The sequence below is a fragment of the Chiloscyllium plagiosum genome, unplaced genomic scaffold (genome assembly GCF_037043375.1).
Source record: "Chiloscyllium plagiosum isolate Xiang-an unplaced genomic scaffold, Cpla_swu_hap1 HiC_scaffold_2, whole genome shotgun sequence".
NCBI lineage: Eukaryota > Metazoa > Chordata > Chondrichthyes > Orectolobiformes > Hemiscylliidae > Chiloscyllium > Chiloscyllium plagiosum.
In genome coordinates this window covers 153,275,226-153,295,112 of record NW_028270140.1, presented here as the reverse complement: position 1 = coordinate 153,295,112, position 19,887 = coordinate 153,275,226, and the positions used below count along the sequence as shown (strand labels likewise).

Below are 19,887 nucleotides of genomic sequence, written 5' to 3'. Positions count from 1 at the left end.
CAATTCTCCTGCCCTCCCCTCTGCCCCTCCCCCTCTCTCTTTCCTTTTTCTTTCTTAGTCTTCCTCCATATCCCTCTTCCTCTCTGTTTTCCTTAGTTCCCGCTCTTCCTTTCAGTCCTCTCTATCATGGCTTTCTGCTTCTTCACCTGTTCCTGACTGATCTTTTCTCGTCATCCGTTTGACATTTTTATACAGATCTCCTTCTGTGACAACAGGCTGTGGGTTCTGTCACCATGGATACTGTTGTAAACGAGAGACTCCTTTGAATCTGGTCTAAACCAACCAATAATTCTTAGTGTGTGACCCTGAGCAGTTTCCCTGACAGTTGTCCTGCTTCCTTTCACAGGCGCGTAGACTGGAAGACATTCCTGAGGGAAAACGCGATCTACATCCTCGCTGCTCGGCCCAACAGCGCTGCCATACACCTCCGACCCACCATCTAATACTGAGAAGACAGGGGCATTGGTGGACAGCCCATTTTCATCCTCCTCATCCTCTCCCAATATCAACTCCCCAACCCCACTCCCCACCCCCTTCCACATACCCTCCCAATCTTAATCCCCACCCCACTCCCCAACCCTCCCAAATCCATTCCCACCCCCACTCCTCCCACCACCAATTTCCCACTCCCTCCCAACCCCCTTCAAACTCTCCTGTTCCCTCTCCCAACTGCCTCAATCCTCTGCCTACCCCAGTGCTCACACCTTCTCAAACCTCTGCCTACCTGACTCCTTCCCCACTCGCTACTCCCTCGCAAACCCAGTCTCCACCTCAGCAAGCTCTCAGACTGGAAATCAGTAACTAATTGAGTGAGAGGTGTGCACTGTCTTGTTGACACCTGTTCCTCACCCTCCTGAAGCATTGCTGTGTTGAATTCACCCAAATATTTGGTCCTCTATAATTCATGTACATAAAGACAGCCCAGGCAGTCTGATAGACCAACGTGTGAGGTAAATGTCAGCAATTCATGATGGGCCGTTTGGAACTGAAAAGCTATGCCATTTGACTGAGCTTAAATATTCACTAATCCACTGCAGGATATCGCTCTCCCTTATAGTCAGCCATCATATTAGTGTATTTATTGATGAAAACCAACTCATAAGCAAAGTCCCAATTTCTCTGTTCCTCCAGGTACACTCTCTTCCCCCCTATCATTGACCTTAACCCCCCATTTAATCCCCCTCCCACAGCCCCGTGTACACTCTCTCCTCCCCCAACACTGACCTTACCCCCCCATTTAATCCTCCTCCCACAGCCCTGTGAACACTCTCTTCCCCACAACACTGGCCTTACCCCCCCCATTTAATCCCCCTCCCACAGCCCTGTGTACACTCTACCCCTATCACTGACTCGACCCACCCCCATTTAAAAATCCCCCTCCTACAGCCCCGTGTATACTGTCTCCCCCCACCAACGTTGACCTTACCCGCCCATTTAATCCCCCTCCCACAGCCCTGTGTACACTCTACCCCTATCACTGACTCGACCCATCCCCATTTAATCTCCCTTCCACAGCCCTGTGTACACTGTACCCCTATCACTGACTCGACTCATCCCCATTTAATCTCCCTCCCACAGCCCCATATATTTTCCTCCCCCCCATTACTGACCCTATGCCCCCATTCAATCCCCCTCCCACAGCCATGTGTACACTCTACCCCTGTCTCTGACTCCTAAGGAACATTCTGTAATATTCTCTGTGATAATTATCTGTGACAAATCATGCAGTTTATGTGAGCTCAGCCCCACTGAACTCGAGCTGAATAGCTTATGCTAGTGACACTTTGTGAGTCGAGCAGTGACTCTGTGAATCCATGAAGAGCAGTGAACAGTTACAGAGGACCCCGAAGTAATGGAGAACTCAGTTGTTATGCTGTTGGACTCAATCTTATCTTAGCCATGTTCAGAAGATCAAAGGGATCTGTGCGTAATTGGGAATTGGGTTTGATAGTGACAGGTGGAATTCAGCATAAGAGGATCACAGTGGTCATGTCCCTGTGATTACCATGGAAGGCTGTGGAAGGACAGAGGGTAATGGCTGGGGTGGAGCAGGATATTGATGGCAGACTACAGATCGTTGAAGCTTAAAAATGAAACAATTGAGATCGAGACTTAATCTCATGTAACATAGAGTATAAAAACCAAGTGGTAATTCTGTTGATATCAAAGTTCATTCAGAATACTGGGGTGCTGTGATGAATTTCACAAGTGGGAAGCATCTCGAGTCATTGGATAGAAGACAGTGTCACTGACTGCAGAACATGTCCGAGACAGGGGAACACAAACATGAAGGACTCTGGAGCATCAGTGAGCTGGCAATATCCTGATGTTTGAGAGATATTATAACAGGGTGGAGGTGGGGTTGGTGATATTGTTGGCAGTTCATTGGGACCATGGTTTTGTAGAAATGAAATGGTGTTTCTGAGGAGGACAGTGACCTGCTGAAGGTCATAAGCACACTCTGAATTAATTTTCTATGCTGTGGAGTATAAAGTGGGGAAATGTAAGGTTCTGCACTTTGGCAGTAAGATTAGAGGAGATGAATATTATTTAAGCGGAGAAAGACTGCAGAAAGCAACAGCACGGAGGGATTTGGGGGATCCTTCTGCATAAATCACAAGAAGCTATCATCTAAAGAGAGAAGGCCTACGGAAAAGGCAAATGTCTCCTTATCTAAGGAAAGGTATACTGGTATTGGAAGCAACCTAGAGGAGGTTCACTTGGCTGATAGCAGGGATGGAGGGACCCTCTTATGAGGAGAGATTGAGTAGATTGGATTTGTATTCATGTGAATGTAGAAGAATGACAGGTGATCTCATTTAAAATATAGCACTCTTGGTGGACTTGACAGGATAGATATTGACAGTTTGTTTCTCCTTATGGGAGACCCTACGACCAGAGGGCATCATCTTAGAATAAGGGCCCATTTAAGACAGAGATGAGGAGGAGTTTCTTCTCCCAGAAGGGAGTGAATCTATGGAATTCTTTCCCACAGAGGGCTGTTGGGGCTGGGTCATTTAGTATATTGAAGGCTTAGAGAGATTTTTAATGGGTAAGGGAATCAAGAGTAATGGGGAAAAGGCGGGAAAGTGCTGTTAAGGATTATCATAGCAGCCATAATCTCATTGAATAGTGAAACAGATACAATGGGCTGGATGGCCAGTTTATGCTCCAATATCTTATGGTGAATGGGTGTAGTTAAGAATGAGATGTGGTCAATGGGTTATCAAGTACACGGAAATGGGCTTAATTTATTTGGATATAGGGCATGAATAAATGGAGAAGGTTTTGGTTTTTTACAGTTATGTAGCAGAGAAAAGGGTGTTTGAAAAGATTAATACTCAGGATATAAATTACAGGAGTGAAGGCGTGCTTTTGCAATTCCACAGCGCAGCATATGCTTGATTGATTCCTGTTTAAATCACCTCTGTGGGTGGTGAAGCTATTGATGTGATATGACTGTACATTACTGATGTATGAACCATAAAAGGATTCAGATGGAATAAAGTGATAGAAGAGCGTATATCCCTTTACCTCATTGCTCCCTGCTGTGTTATCGTCATTATTATGTAGATCCTGTCGACCATCACTGTAAAGAAGGATTTCAACTGATAATCATGAATTGTGATGACATCATGTACTGACAACTACAGAATTTTGAGTTCAAGGACTTGCTTTGTGCAAATATACTCCTCTTGTAAGTGTGGAGTCTTTTCAATAGTGCTGACGCTATCCTGGGAGTGTTTGATGGGGACAGTGTAGAGGAAGCTTTACTCTGTATCTAACCCCGTGCTGTCCCTGTCCTGGGACACGACGGTTGGAGGAAGAGAGCCTCATCTTCCGCCTAGGAACCCTCCAACCACAAGGGATGAACTCGGATTTCACCAGTTTCCTCATTTCCCCTCCCCCCACCTTGTCTCAGTCAAATCCCTCGAACTCAGCACCGCCTTCCTAACCTGCAATCTTCTTCCTGACCTCTCCACCCCCACCCCACTCTGACCTATCACCCTCACCTTGACCTCTTTCCACCTATCGCATTTCCAACGCCCCTCCCCCAAATCCCTCCTCCCTACCTTTTATCTTAGCCTGCTGGACACACTTTCCTCATTCCTGAAGAAGGGCTTATGCCCGAAACGTCGATTCTCCTGTTCCCTGGATGCTGCCTGACCTGCTGCGCTGTTCCAGCAGCACATTTTCAGCAGTGTTTAATGGGGGACAGTGTAGATGAAGCTTTACTCTGTATCTAATCCTGTGCTGTCGCTGTCCTGGGAATGTTTGATGGGGGACATGTAGAGGAAGCTTTACTCTGTATCTAACCCCGTGCTGTCCCTGTCCTGGGAGTGTTTGATGGGGACAATGTAGAGGGAGCTTTACTCTGTATCTAACCCCTGTGCTGTCCCTGTCCTGGGTGTGGTTGATAGGGACAGTGTAGAGGAAGCTTTACTCTGTATCTACCCCTGTGCTGTCCCTGTCCTGGGAGTGTTTGATGGGGACAGTGTAGAGGCAGCTTTACTGTGTATCTAGCCCCATGCTGCCACTCTCCTGTGAGTGTTTGAACGCATGGTGGCATAGGGCATGGCTGAGGTGTTAAATGAATACTTCCTATCTCTTTTTATGACAAAGGATGCTGCTGCTGCCTAGGCCATGGTGACAAATTGCAGGGAGTGTGGGGTAGGGTGGGGGTGGGGGGGGGGGTGTTGGTGATAGAAGTGTTCAAAATTAATAAGGAAGAAGTCTTGTACAGATTGTTGCCACTTAAAGTTGATAATATATTGGGACCCGATAAGATACGCCCAAAGATTTTGAAGGAACAGATGGTAAAAATTGTGGAGGCACTGACCATAATCTTTCATTTTGCTTGGACTCAGGACAGGTACTGGAAGACTGGAGAATTCCAAACGTTACAGCCTTGTTCAAGAAAGGCTGTAAGGATAATCCCAGCAAGGACAGAGCTATTAGTTTAACTATTCAAGAAATAACTGTTCAGTATTAGTATTGACATGGAAAAAGATGTGTTGATCAAGATGACATAGCATGGATTTCTAAAGGGGAAATCGTGTTTAACTAACTTCCTGGAATTCTTTGAAGAAGTAACAGAAAGGGTCAATGAGGATAACGCAAGTAATGTGGTATAGATGGATTTCTAGAGGGTGTTTGATATAATCGCATGACTTCCTTGTGAGGAAAGGAATAGGTCGTGGTATAAAAGGAGACAGTAGCAGTGAGGATACAAATTTGTCCAAGTGACAGGAAACAGAGAGTAAAGGTCATTGGATATTATTCAGGCTGGAGGAGGATTTAGTGCAGAATTCCCCAGGAGTTTGTATTGGGACCCTTGTTTTTCCTAAAATACATTCATGATCTGGATCTTCATATGCAGGGAACAATTTCAAACTTGCAGATGATGCAAAATTAGGAGAATTGTTATCATGTGGGGAGACTAGAATTATAAAAGGACACTGACAAGTTGGTGGAGTGGATGGACAGGTGGCAGATGAGGTTCAATGTAGTGCAGTGCGAGGAGATGCACTTAGTTTGGAAGAACATTGAAAGACTATAAAACAGGGGGTTACAATGCTAAAGGGAATGCAAGAGCAGAGGGAGCTGGTTGTATATGTACTCAGGTCTTTGAAGGTGCTAAGACAGATGGAGAGAGCAGTTGATAAAGCATATAGTGTCCTCAGTTTTATTAATAGGGACAGCAAGAAGGTGATGTTGAATTTGTACAAGCCAGTTGTTAGATCGCAGCTGGAATATTGTGTACAGTTGTGGGCACCACAGTGTACTGCAGAAGATGTAAATGCATCAGAGAGAGTGCAGAAGCGATTTAGAAAAATGGTTCCAGGTTTGAAAAACATCACTGATGAGAATAGATTGAAGAAACTGGGATTGTTCTCTCTGAAAAGAAGGATGCCAAGAGGGGATCTGATAGAGGTTTTCAAAATCATGAGGGGGCTGAATAGAATAGATAGAGAGAAGCTATTCATACTTGTAAAAGTAAAAAAGAAAGGGCATGGATTTAAAGTATGTCCAAAAGAAGCAAGAATAATTTGAGGGGAGAAAAGGCAAGGATGGTGTGAGAAAAAGCTTTTCCACACTGCGAATGATTAGGGTCTGGAATGTGCTGCCTGGAAATGTGGCGGAGGCTGGTTCAGTTGAGGTATCCAAGAACGCATTGAATGATAATTTGGATAGAGGTGGTGCGCAAGGTTATGGTGAAAGGACAGGAGATTGATACAAGGGAATAGAACTGGTGCAGATATTTTGTCCCATAACAATTCTGTGATTCAGAATACGACAGAGCAAAATTGGTGTTTACACTAATCCCAAGGCCGTACCTGCCTTGATGGTGTCTGATAATAATGAAACTTAGAAAATAATAATTCAGTTAGGTACTGTCAACATGGTTTTGTGAAAGGGAAATGGTACTGCACAAATCTTTGAGGAATTAACAAGCATTGTGGATAATGAGGCACGGAAGTTTCCACAAAGTGTCACAGGAGAAGCTTGAAAACAGAATTAAGAGCCTGTTGTGGAGGTGGTAACATGTTAGCTAGTTGGAAGATTGACTAGTTAACAGGAAACAGAGTAGGCATGAATGGGTCCTTTTTTGAGTTATAGAGTCATATTGCATAGAAACAGACCCTTTAGTCAACTGATTCATTCTGACATGTCCCACTTTCCTGTGTTTGACCTATATCGTTCCCAACCATTCCTATTCATATACTTATCCAAATGCCTTTTACATGATGTAACTGTACCTGCATTCACCACTTCCTCTGGCAGATCATTCCCAGATAAATCACTCTTTGTGTAAAAAATAAATTGCCCCTCGTGTCCTTTTTAAATCTTTTTCCTTGCACCGTAAAATTAGCTCCTCCACCCTACAGAAAAGGTGCATGCCCCTCGTGATTTTGTAAACCCCCTATAAGGTCGCCCCTCAGACTCCTGTGCTCCAGTGAAAAAAGTCCTAGCCTATCCAGCCTATGTATATAACTCAAACCTTACATTCCGGCCAACATCCAGATAAATATTTTCTGAACCCTCCCCAGTTTAATAATATCCTTCCTATAGCAGGCAACCAAAACTGTACACAGTATTCCAGAAGAGGTCTCACCAACGTCCTGAACAACCTCAACATAAGAGATTGCTGCGCCTTTGGCAATAATCTTTTTGTGCTCACAGTCCACTGGAGTAGTGCCAGATGAATGGAGGGTGGCAAATGTTATTCCCTTGTTCAAGAAAGGGAATAGGGACAATCCTTGGAATTACAGACCAGTAAGTCTTACGTCTGTGGTGGGCAAAGTATTGGAGAGGATTCTGAGAGACAGGATTTAAAATTACTTGGAAAACCATAGATTGATTAGAGATAGTCAGTCAGCATGGCTTTGTGAGGGGCAGGTCATGCCTCACAAACCTTACTGAATTATTTGAACTGAATTATTGAACTTTACTGAACAACCTCCTATACTGAAAGATCTGAGCAATGAAGGCAGGCATGTTAAATGACACCTTAACCACCCTGTCTACATGTCTCACAAAGAATTATGTACCTGAATCTATCTGTTCTACAACACTGCCCAGGGCCCTGCCATTAATTGGATTAATCTTGCCCTTGCTTGCTTGCTTATTTGTTACCTCACATTTATCCAAATTAAATGCCATCTGCTAATCTGTTGACCGAATTGATTAAGATGTCTTTGTCTTCTTAGATAACCTTCTTCACTGTCCACTATACCACCAGTTTTGCAAGATGTAACCAGTAGAGTGCACAGTGCTTAGTGCTGGATCATCCCAACCAAGCTATTTTGATGATTCAGGTGAATGGACCAAAAGCACAACAGCTAAATTTGCTGACAATGCAAAGAAAAATTGAAGAGTAAGTTGTGAAGAGGACAGAAGAAATCTGCAAAGAAGTAGAGATAGATTCAGTGAGTGGGGAAAATTGGGCAAATGGAAAATTAAGTGCAAAAATGTGAAATTTTCCTCTTTAGCAGGAAGAAAAGAAAAACAGTTTACCTTTTAAATGGAGGCAGGTTGTAGAACTACACATTACAGATGGATCTGGGTGTGCTGGATATGAATCACAAGGTGAACATAGAACAGTACAGCGCAGCACAGGCCCTTCAGCCTTCAATGTTGTACCAGCCTTTTCTAAGGTCAGACTACTCTAAGATCAGACAACCTGCATACCCTTCATTGTAATATCTTCTATGTGCTTATCTAAGAGTTGCTTAAAAGTCTCTAATGTATCTGACTGTACTACCACTGCTGGCAGTGCATTCCACTCACCCAGCAGTCTCTGCATATTAACCTACCTCTGACGTCTTCCCGAACCTTCCTCTAATTACCTTAAAATTATGCCCCCTTGTGATAGACGTTTCCGCCCTGGGAAAAAGTCTCTGGCTACCCACTCTATCTATGCCTCTCAACATCTTATACACATTTATTCCTGATGAAGGGCTTTTGCCTGAAACGTCGATTTTACTGCTCCTCGGATGCTGCCTGAACTGCTGTGCTCTTCCAGCACCACTAATCCAGAATCTTGTACACCTCTATCAAGTCATGTCTCATCCTTCTTCACTCCAGTGTGAAAAACCCTAGCTTTGTCAACCTTTCTTCATAGACATGCCCTCCAGTCCAGGCAGCATCCTGGTAAATTCCTCTGCATCCTCTCTAAAGCGTCCACATCTTTCCTATAATGAGGTGATCAGAACTGAACACAATATTCCAACTGTGGTCGAACCAGGGCTCTGTAGAGCTGCAGCATAACCTTACAGCTCTTAAACTCATTCCCCTGTTAATGAAAGCCAACACACAATATGCCTTCTTAGCAAGCCTATCAACTTGGTGGCAACAAGATCCCTTTGTTGCTCCACACTGCCAAGAATCCTGCCTTTAACCCTGTATTCTGCATTCAAATTCACCTTCCAAAATTAATCACTTCACGCTTTTCCAGGTTGAACTCCATCTGCCACTTCTCAGCCCAGCCTTGCATCCTGTCAGTGTCCTGTTGCAACCTACAACAGTCCTCCACACTATCCACAACTCCACCAACCCTCATGTCATCAGCAAACTTACAAATCCACCCTTCCATTTCTGCATCCAAGTCATTTATAAAAATCCCAAAGAGCAGGGGTCCCAGAACTGATCCCTGCGGAACACCACTGGTCACCGAGCTCCAGGCTGAATACTTGCCATCTACCACGACCCTCTGTCTTCTATGGGCAAGCCAATTCTGTGTCTAGACAGTCAGGTTTCCCTTTATCACATGCCTGCTTAGGTTTTGAATGAGCCTACCATGGGGAACCTTATCAAACACCTTGATAAAATCCATATACACCATACCCTCTTCTTAATCTTCATCAATGTGTTTTGTCACATCCTCAAATAATTCAGTAAGGTTTGTGAGGCATGACCTGCGCCTCATAAAGCCATGCTGACTATCTCTAATCAATCTATGGTTTTCCAAGTAATTTTAAATCCTGTCTCTCAGAATCCTGCTCCAATACTTTGCCCACCACAGACGTAAGACTTGCTGGTCTGTAATTCCAAGGATTATCCCTATTCCCTTTCTTGAACAAGGGAATAACATTTGCCACCCTCCATTCATCTGGCACTACTCCAGTGGACTGTGAGCACAAAAAGATTATTGCCAAAGGTGCAGCAATCTCTTCCTTCATTTCCTCTCGTACCCTAGGGTATATCCCATATGGCCCAGGGGATTTGTCTACCCTTTTGTTTTTCAAAATTTTCAGCACATCCTTCTTCCTAACATCAAACTGTTCTAGCATATTAGTCTGTTTCACGCTGTCCTCAGAAATGTCAAGGTCCCTCTCCGTAGTGAATACTGAAGTAAAGTATTCATTAAAGACCTCCTCTCCTTTGTCTGACTCCAGGCGCAATTTCCCTCCACTATCCTTCATTGGCCGTACCCTCACTCTGGCCATCCTCTTGTTCCTCACATAAGTGTAGAACACTTTGGGGTTTTCCTTAATCCTATCGGCTAAAGCTTTTTCATTCCCCCTTTTTGCTCTCCTAAGTCCATTCCTCAGTTCCTTCCCGATTACCTTATAAGATACCCAGACACAGAATTAGGAAGGCAACTAAATGTTGTAATTTGCAGTTTGAGATGTTTGCAGCTGAGACCACATCTGGAATATTGTGGGCGGCATTATTTTCCATGTAATTAATTTATTTCTACATGGTATTTGGGCATCATTGATTTGGTCAGCATTTATTGCCCATCCCTCATTGCCCTAGAAAAGGTGCCTTCTTGAAATGAGCTGCCTTCTTAGCCTTCTCTGAAATACTGCAGCCCATTTAGTGTTGGGACACCCACAGTGGTGTTAGGGAGGAAATTCCAGAATTTTGACCCAGCGACAGTGAAGGAACAGTGATATATTTCCAGCTCCGGAAAGTAAGTGGCTTGAAGCCTTGTCCTTCTAGATGGCTTGATTTAATTTGATTTATTGTAGTCACGTGTACCTAAGTACAGTGAAAAGCTTTGTTTGTGAACAGTATAGGCAGATCATAGTATGCAAGGACATACAGATTATAGGGTGCTTCGACAGAGTGAGACATGAAGTGCACAAACCAGGCAGCATCAGAAGGTGGAGAAGTCGACATTTTGGGTGTAACCGCAAAGCAGGATCCACATTAACAAGATTAACATTATTTAAAGTTAGGGAGTTCATTCATCATGATAAATCTTGAATTCATCTTCAGGATAGCATGGTGGCTCAGTGGTTAGCACTGCTGCTTCACAGTGCCAGGGACCTGCGTTCAATTCTAGCCTCGGTGACTGACTGTGCAGAGTTTGCACATTCTCCCCATGTCTATGTGGGTTTCTACCAAGTTCTCTGGTTTCCGGCCACAGTCCAAAGATGTGTGGGTTGGTTGGATTGGCCATGTTAAATTTCCCATAGTGTCCGGGGATGTGCAGGTTAGGTGGATTAGCCATAGGAGATGCAGGGAGAGGATAGTGGGATGCGATGCTCTTTGGAAAGGCAGTGTGGACTTGATGTGCTGAATGGTCGAGGTTGTAGATTTGGTTGGTGTTCGAAAGAGGCTAGGCTGTGCAGAATTCTCTCCAGCTTTAAATTTCTAATTTCACTTGTGTAGCTGTTGATTGTCTCAAGTAGCTCTGGTGTGTCTTAACTATCATTAATATGTTAATTAAACCAGGAACATTTTCTCATGGTGTGAACAGTACCCATCTGTGGTTTACTGAACATGTAAGTGAGATCATCAGGGTGAACATCAGCTTCAATATGTAATTCCAACAGTTCAAAACCTGTGAAAGAGAGAAAAAGACTGAGAGGGAAAGAAAATGGTATGAGATAGAAAACAGAGAGAAAGAGTTACAGAAGAGGGGGAGGTTGAAATCGAGGAAAGGAAATGTTACAGAAATTGATAGAGAGAGAGAAAGATGGAGAAGGAGTGTGAAATAAGATTTGGGGAGAGGGAGTGAAAGGATGGATGCCAAGAGGATGCTTTCTCATGTGGGGGCATCTAGAATGAGAGAGGTGAATTAAATTGAATTGAATTTATTGTCACGTGTACCGAGGCACAGTGAAAAGCTTTGTTCTGTGAGCAATACAGGCAGATCACAGAGTTAAATAACATAGATAGGTTCATAATAGGTAAACAGAGGCAAAAACAAAAACACAAGTACAAGTGAATGCTAAGAGTTTGAGAGTCCATTCAGTATTCTACCAACAGTAGGGTAGAAACTGTTTCGAAACTGGCTAGTGCGTGCTCAGGCTTCTGTACCTTCTCCCTGATGGTAGAGGTTGTAAAAAAACATTGCCAGGGTGGGATGGATCTTTGAGAGTGCTGGCGGCCTTTCCTCGATGGCGGGCCTGGTAGATGGATTCTACAGACAGGAGGTTGGCCTTTGTGATTGTCCACACCAAGTTCACCACTCTGTAACCGTCTCTGATCTACCAGTTGCCATACCAGGTAGTGATACATCCAAACAGAATGCTCTGGATTGCGCACCTATAAAAGTTGACAAGGGTATTTGGCATCATGCCAACTTTTCTCAGTTGTCCGAGGAAGAAGAGACGTTGTTGGGCCTTTGTAACCAGTGCGTCCACATGAAGAGTCCAAAAAAGCTTATGGATGACCACTCCCAGGAGCTTGACACTCTCCACTTGTTCTGCCTCTGTGCTGTTAATGTGTAGGGGGGGCATGAGCAGCATTCAGGGATCTCGTTTTCCTGATAGAGATGAGGAGGAATTTCTTTTGTCAAAGGGTAGTGACTCACTGAGTCATACAGTACAGAGAAGGCCTTTTGGCCCATTGAATCTGTACTGACAAAAGGAAATTTTTAAAATTCTGAGCCCCAAAGGCTGAGGCATTGAATATATTCACAGTTAAGTTTGGATATCTTGTATATCAAAAATCAAACATTATGGGGACAGACAGGAAAAAAAGAGTCAAGACCGCAACCAGATTAGCTATGATTTTATTGATTGGCAGAACAGACTCGAGGGGCTGAATAGCCTCCACCTGCTTCTATTTCTTTTTGAGGTACAGAAGACAAATTGAGTGAGAGATGGGGAGAGAGGGAGACAAACTACTGTGGGCACAGGTCAATCGAATTATCATGTCCCAGTGGGCATGAGCCAAGTGCACATGCAGTAATCTCCTGGGCAAATCAATAGCTTGGGTATTTCCAGGAAGAACCGACACATTCAGACTAAACACTCCAGAATGCTCAAAACCAGATGCTCTTATCCAAGAATTGCAATCCGAAACCAGAGACAATCATGGCATGTGATTGCTCTTTTTTGTTGAATCCTTACAGTGCAGAAGCAGGCTATTCGGCCCATTGACTCCATACCAACCTTCTGAAGAGCATCTCACACAGACCCATGCCCCTACCCTATCCATGCATTTTCCTATGGCTAATCCACCTGGCCTGCACATTCCTAGACACCATGGACAATTTCCCGTGGCCAATCCACCTAACCTGCACTTTGGACTGTGGGAGGAAACTGGGACACCCAGAGGAAACCCATGCAGACACGGGGAGAATGTGCAAACTCCTCACAGACCATCACCTAAGGGTGGAATTGAACTCAGGTCCCTAGTGCTGTGAGACAGCAGTACTAACCACTGTGCCATCCCATTGGTGCTGTCTGCAAATGCACACAAGTGCCAGGCAATTACCATTTCCAACTAGTAGGAATCTAACCATCTCCCATTGAGATTCAATGTCATTACCATCACTGAATCCTGCAGTATCAACATCCTGGGGGTTACCATGTGGGTTTAGAACCAGGGGTCATAGTCTCAGCAGACAAGGGTAGGCCATTTAGGACTGAGATGAGTAAACATATCTTCACTCAAAGAGTCATGACCCAGTGGAATTCTCTATGACAGAAGGGTGTGGAGGCCAAGTCACTGAATATATATAGGCAATGTTGGCAGAAGGTTGGCAAATGGAGCATGATATGGGAAAATGTGAAGTTCATTTTGGAAGAGAGAACGGTATTAGTTAAATGAAGAAAAACTACAGAAAGCTACAACACAGCAGAGAGCGGCGCGAGCTGGGCGGAAGTGAAGTTGGAGCGCAGAGCTAGTCGGGAAGGTAAGTGATTGATATTTAAGAACTTACCTCGACGCCAACGGTCTTTTCACAGCAGAGAGTGGCACGAGCTGGGCGGAAGTGAAGTTGGAGCGCAGAGCTAGTCGGGAAGGTAAGTGATTGATATTTGAGTGGGTGTGTTCTACGGTGCCATGTGACAGTGAGGCAAGGAATAGGGAAAGAGTGCAGTTGAACACTTGACTGCAAGGATGGTGTAGGAGGGAGGGCTTCAGGTATTTGGACAATTGGACTGCATTCTGGGGAAGGTAGGACCTGTACAAGCAGGACGGGTTGCACCTGAACCAGAAGGGCACCAATATCCTGGGGGGTAGGTTTGCTAGCACTCTTCGGGGGGGTTGAAACTAATTTGGCAGGGGGATGGGATCTGGACTTGTAGTCCAGCAAGTAGGCTAGCTGTTTGTCAGGATGTCCAAGAATGTAGGGAGGCTGTGGAGAAGGTAGCACTGACAGGGAGTACTTGCGGACACAGAGATGGGCTCAAGTGTGTATACTTCAATGCAAGGAGTATCAGAAATAAGGTGGGTGAACTTAAGGCGTGGATCGGTACCTGGGACTACGATGTTGTGGCCATCACGGAAACGTGGGTAGAAGAGGGACAGGAATGGTTATTGGAGGTTCCTGGTTACAGATGTTTCAGTAAGATTAGGGAGGGTGGTAAAAAAGGAGGGGGGGTGGTGTTGCTAATTAGAAATGGTATAACGGCTGCAGAAAGGCAGTTCGAGGGGGATCTGCCTTTGGAGGTAGTATGGGCTGAAGTCAGAAATAGGAAAGGTGCAGTCACCTTGTTGGGTGTTTACTATAGACCCCCCAATAGCAGCAGAGATGTAGAGAAACAGATTGGGAAACAGATTTTGGAAAGGTGCAGAAGCCACAGGGTGCAAAAGTCATGGGTGATTTCAACTTCCCAAACATTGATTGGAAGCTCTTTAGATCAAGTAGATTGGATGGGGCGGTGTTTGCGCAGTGTGTACAGGAAGCTTTTCTAACGCAGTATGTAGATTGCCCGACCAGAGGGGAGGCCATATTGGATTTGGTACTTGGTAATGAACCGGGACAAGTGATGGGCTTGTTAGTGGGTGAACATTTTGATGATGGTGATCACAATTCTGTGACTTTCACCTTGGTTATGGAGAGAGATAGGTGTGTGCAACAGGGTAGGTTTTACAATTGGGGGAAGGGTAAATACGATGCTGTAAGACAGGATCTGAGGACCATAAGTTGGGAGCATAGGCTGTCAGGGAAGGATGTCGTGGAAATGTGGAACTTTTTCAAGGAACAGATACGACGTGTCCTTGATATGTATGTACTTGTCAGGCAGGAAAGAGATGGTCGTGTGAGGGAACCTTGGTTGACGAGGGAGGTTGAATGTCTTGTAAAGAGGAAGAAGGGGGCTTACATAAGGTTGAGGAAACAAGGTTCAGACAGAGCATTGGAGGGATACAGGATTGCCAGAAGGGAGCTGAAGAAAGGGATTAGGAGAGCTAAGAGAGGGCATGAAAAATCTTTGGCGGATAGGATCAAGGATAACCCCAAGGCATTTTATGCGTATGTGAGAAACATGAGAATGACGAGAACAAGGATAGGTCCGATCAAGGACAGTCGTGGGAGACTGTGTATTGAGTCGGAAGAGATAGGAGAGGTCTTGAATGAGTACGTTTCTTCAGTATTTACAAACGAGAGGGACCGTATTGATGAAGAGGAGAGTGTGAAATGGACTGGTAAGCTAGAGGAGATACTTGTTAAGAAGGAAGATGTGTTGGACATTTTGAATAACTTGAGGATAGACAAGTCCCCAGGGCCTGACGGGATATATCCTGGGATTATGTGGGAAGCAAGAGAGGAAATTGCAGAGCCGTTGGCAATGATCTTTTCGTCTTCACTGTCAACAGGGGTGGTACCAGGGGACTGGTGAGTGGCGAATGTTGTGCCCCTGTTCAAAAAAGGGAATAGGGATAACCCCGGGAATTACAGGCCAGTTAGTCTTACTTCAGTGGTAGGCAAAGTAATGGAAAGGGTACTGAAGGATAGGATTTATGAGTATCTGGAAAGACACTGCTTGATTAGGGACAGCCAGCACGGATTTGTGAAGGGTAGGTCTTGCCTTACAAGTCTTATTGAATTCTTTGAGGAGGTGACCAAGCATGTGGATGAGGGTAGAGCAGTGGATGTAGTATACATGGAATTTAGTAAGGCATTTGATAAGGTTCCCCATGGTGGGCTTATGCGGAAAGTCAGGAGGCATGGGAAAGTGGGAAATTTGGCCAGTTGAATAGAAAACTGGCTAACTGGTCGAAGTCAGAGAGTGGTGGTAGATGGTAAATATTCAGCCTGGAGCCCAGTTACAAGTGGAGTTCCGCAGGGATCAGTTCTGGGTCCTCTGCTGTTTATAATTTTTATTAATGACTTGGAAGAGGGAGTCGAAGGGTGGGTCAGTAAATCTGCAGATGATACGAAGATTGGTGGAGTTGTGGATAGTGAGGAGGGCTGTTGTTGGCTGCAAAGGGACTTAGATATGATGCAGAGCTGGGCTGAGGAGTGGCAGATGGAGTTCAACCCTGCCAAGTGTGAGGTTGTCCATTTTGGAAGGACAAATAAGAATGCGGAATACAGGGTTAACGGTAGGGTTCTTAGTAAGGTGGAGGAGCAGAGGGATCTTGGGGTCTATGTTCATAGATCTTTGAAAGTTGCCACTCACGTGGATAGAGCTTGTAGGAAGGCCTATGGTGTATTAGCGTCATTAGCAGAGGGAGTGAATTCAAGAGTCATGAAGTGATGTTACAGCTGTTACAGGACTTTGGTTAGGCCACATTTGGAGTACTGTGTGCAGTTCTGGTCGCCTCACTTTAGGAAAGATGTGGAAGCTTTGGAGAGGGTGCAGAGAAGATTTACCAGGATGTTGCCTGGAATGGAGAATAGGTCGTACGAGGATAGGTTGAGCGTGCTAGGCCTTTTCTCATTGGAACGGCGAAGGATGAGGGGTGACTTGATAGAGGTGTATAAGATGATCAGGGGAATAGATAGAGTAGACAATCAGAAACTTTTTCCCCGGGTACAACAGAGTGTTACAAGGGGACATAAATTTAAGGTGAAGGGTGGAAGGTATAGGGGAGACGTCAGGGGTAGGTTCTTTACCCAGAGAGTGGTGGGGGCATGGAATGCGCTGCCTGTGGGAGTGGCAGAGTCAGAATCATTGGCGAACTTTAAGTGGCAATTGGATAGGTACATGGATGGGTGCTTAAGCTAGGACAAATGTTCGGCACAACATCGTGGGCCGAAGGGCCTGTTCTGTGCTGTATTGTTCTATGTTCTATGTTCTATGTTCTAACACAAAGGAATTAGGTGGAGGGACCTGTGCATGAAACACACAAAGCTAGTTAGGGGTAGCAGGTAATCAGGAAGGCTAATGGAATGCTGTCCCTTAATGGAAAGTGTTTGGAGTTAAGTGTGGAGAAGTCTTACTGCAACTGTACAAGATGCTGGTGAAACCACATCTGGAGCAATGTGAGCAGTTTTAGTTTCCTTATTTAAGAAAATATATCATTTCATTGGACACAGTTTGGAGAAGGTTTGCTTGGGAGATCACTGGCATGGAGGGATTATCTTATGAGCAAAGGTTAAACAGGATGGGACTCTACTCAGTGCAGTTTAGGAGAATGAGAGGCGATCTCATTGAAACATATTGGATTCTTAAGGTGCTCTACAGGGTAAATGCTGAGACGGTGTGTCCCTTCATGGAAGAGTCTAGAACCAGAGGGCACAGACTCAGAATAAAGGGGTGCCAACTTAAGACTGAGATAAGAGTGAAAATCTTCTTTCCGAGGGTTGAGAGTCTTTGGAACTCCTTGTCTCAGAGAGTTGTGGGGGGGCAGAGTCCTTGTGTATATTTACGATTGAGACAGATTTTTCATCAGTCGGGGAATCAAGTGTTATGGGGAAAGGGCAGGAAAGTGAATGTGAGGAATGTCAGATCAGCCACGATCCTATTGAATGGCAGAGGAATCTTCAGGGGCATTCTCTGGTTCCTATTTCTTATGGTCTTATGTTCAAGAAAGAGGTTCTTAAATATTCAAACTATCTCGGACTATGGTGTGAACATGGGAATATAGCATTGAGTAAGAAGATCTGCCATGATCATACGGAGTATTGGAGCAGGCACAAAGGTCTGAGTGACCTCCTCCTGCTCCGTGTTTCTATATAAATACAGTGGAGAAGAACAGGTCTGAGGCTGGGAATACTGCTGAGAGCAACTCACCTGACTCCCCAAAGGCTATCTACCATCTGCAATGCACAAGTCAGGAGTGTGATGGAGTTTTCCCCACTTGCCTGGATGGGCGCAGGCTCCAACAACACGCCAGAAGTTCAACACCATCCAGGATAAAGCAGCCAACTTGATTGTTTCCCTGTCTAACAGCTTCAACGCTATGGACAAATCCATTTTGAGCTGGACAGCATCAAACTTTTTTTAAAAAAAGTAATTTAAAGTGTTAACATAATTAAAGACTAACTAACTGTCCATAATTGAGAATTAATATATTGCTGTTCCTTCAGTGGCACTGGGTCAAACTCCTGGAACACTCTTTCTGAAGTCATCGTAGTCAAACCAGAACTTAGAGCTGCTCTCTCATTAGCAAGTGTGGTTTATCCAGATGGTCATCATGCCTTAGGTGAAGGGAGAGGTTGAGAAGGAGAGTCCTTCATGGTGAGCTCAGCCAGTGTGGAAATTGAACCCACACTGTTGGGCTCGTTCAGTATTTCAAACCAGCCATCTAGCCATCTGAGCAACATGACTTGCCAATTTTTATACGCTATGCTGAAGAGTGTGGGAAAGGATTCCCGATGAAGAGCTTATGCTCAAAATGTCAACTCTCCTGCTCCTCGGATGCTGCCTGACAGGCTGTGCTTTTCCAGCACCACACTCTTCGGCTCTGATCTCCAGCATCTACAGTCCTCACTTTCTCTTTGCTTTATACTCAATGCCCCAACCAATGAAGGCAAGCATGCCATCTGCCTTCCTGACTACCTTATCCACTTGTGTTGCCACTGTCAGAGAGCTGTGGACCTGTATGCCTAAATCCCCTTGTACATTGAAGCTACTGAGGGCTTTGCCATTTACAATATACTCATCTACTCCTTTAGACTTTCCAAGATGCATCACCCTGTAATTGTCAAGGCCTTCTCAAATGCCTCTTAAACCTGCTGGTCCCTACCTTAGAACCATGCCCTCTGGGTATTGACCCCTCTACTAAGGGGAAACATTTTTCCCTATCAACCCTATCTATATGGCCCTCAGAACTTACTATACCTCAGTTAGGCCCCACACCACTCAGCCTTCTCTGCTCAAAGGAAAGCTACGTCTGCCTATAATAGCAATGTATTGTGGATGCTGGAAATCTGAAACCCACAGAGAATTTTGGAGACACTCAGCAGATCTGGCAGTATCTGTGGGGAGAGAAACAGTGAACATTTCAAGTCTGGTATGACTCCTTCAGAACTTCTGAGTCCAGGTTAGTAGACCAATGTCCATTTCTAAAGGACAATGGTCATCATTAGACTTATTTCCAGATATTTACTGGATTTAACTTCCAACATCTACCATGGTGAGATTCAAATCCTGTTCCCCAAAACATTACCTGGGTTTCCTGATTAATAGTCTAGTGATAATACCACTAACTCATTGTTTGGTGTGGTGACCAGAGCTGCACACCATTCCAGCTGTGGCTTGACTTAGGTTATTTACAGCTGCATCATAGCCTCCTTGATCTTGCATTCAGTGCCTCGACTAATAAAGACAAGTATCCTCCAGTCCTTCTGAACACCCTATCGACATAGAACAATACAACGCAGAACAGGCCCTTCAGCCCTCGATGTTGCGCCGACCTGTGAACTATTCTCAACTCGTCCCTCTACACTATCCCATCATCATCCATGTGCTGATCCAAGGATTGTTTAAATCTCCCTAATGTGGCTGAGTTGACTACATTAGCAGGTAGGGCATTCCACGCCCATACCACTCTCTGCGTAAAGAACCTGCCTCTGACATCTGTCTTAAATCTTTCACCCCTCAATTTGTTATGCCCCCTTGTACAAGCTGATGTCATCATGCTAGGAAAAAGACTTTCACTGTCTACCCTATCTAATCCTCTGATCATCTTGTATGTCTCTATCAAATCCCCTCTTAGCCTTCTTCTTTCCAATGAGAACAGACCAAAGTCTCTCAGCCTTTCCTCATAAGACCTTCCCTCCAGACCAGGCAACATCCTGGTAAATCT

At 44.8% G+C, this 19,887-nt stretch overlaps 1 protein-coding gene across 1 annotated transcript in view; it reads left to right on the top strand.

Moving 5' to 3' along the window:
* The window catches only part of phf24 (PHD finger protein 24), a 55,117-nt gene extending 51,584 nt beyond the window's left edge, over positions 1–3,533 (top strand). Inside the window, exon 8 of the mRNA XM_043703194.2 lies at positions 347–3,533. Within this exon, the coding sequence (XP_043559129.2) occupies positions 347–443 (97 nt within the window). The 3' untranslated portion in view covers positions 444–3,533. The remainder of the gene's footprint in view (positions 1–346) is intronic.
* The last annotated feature ends 16,354 nt before the right edge of the window (positions 3,534–19,887 follow it).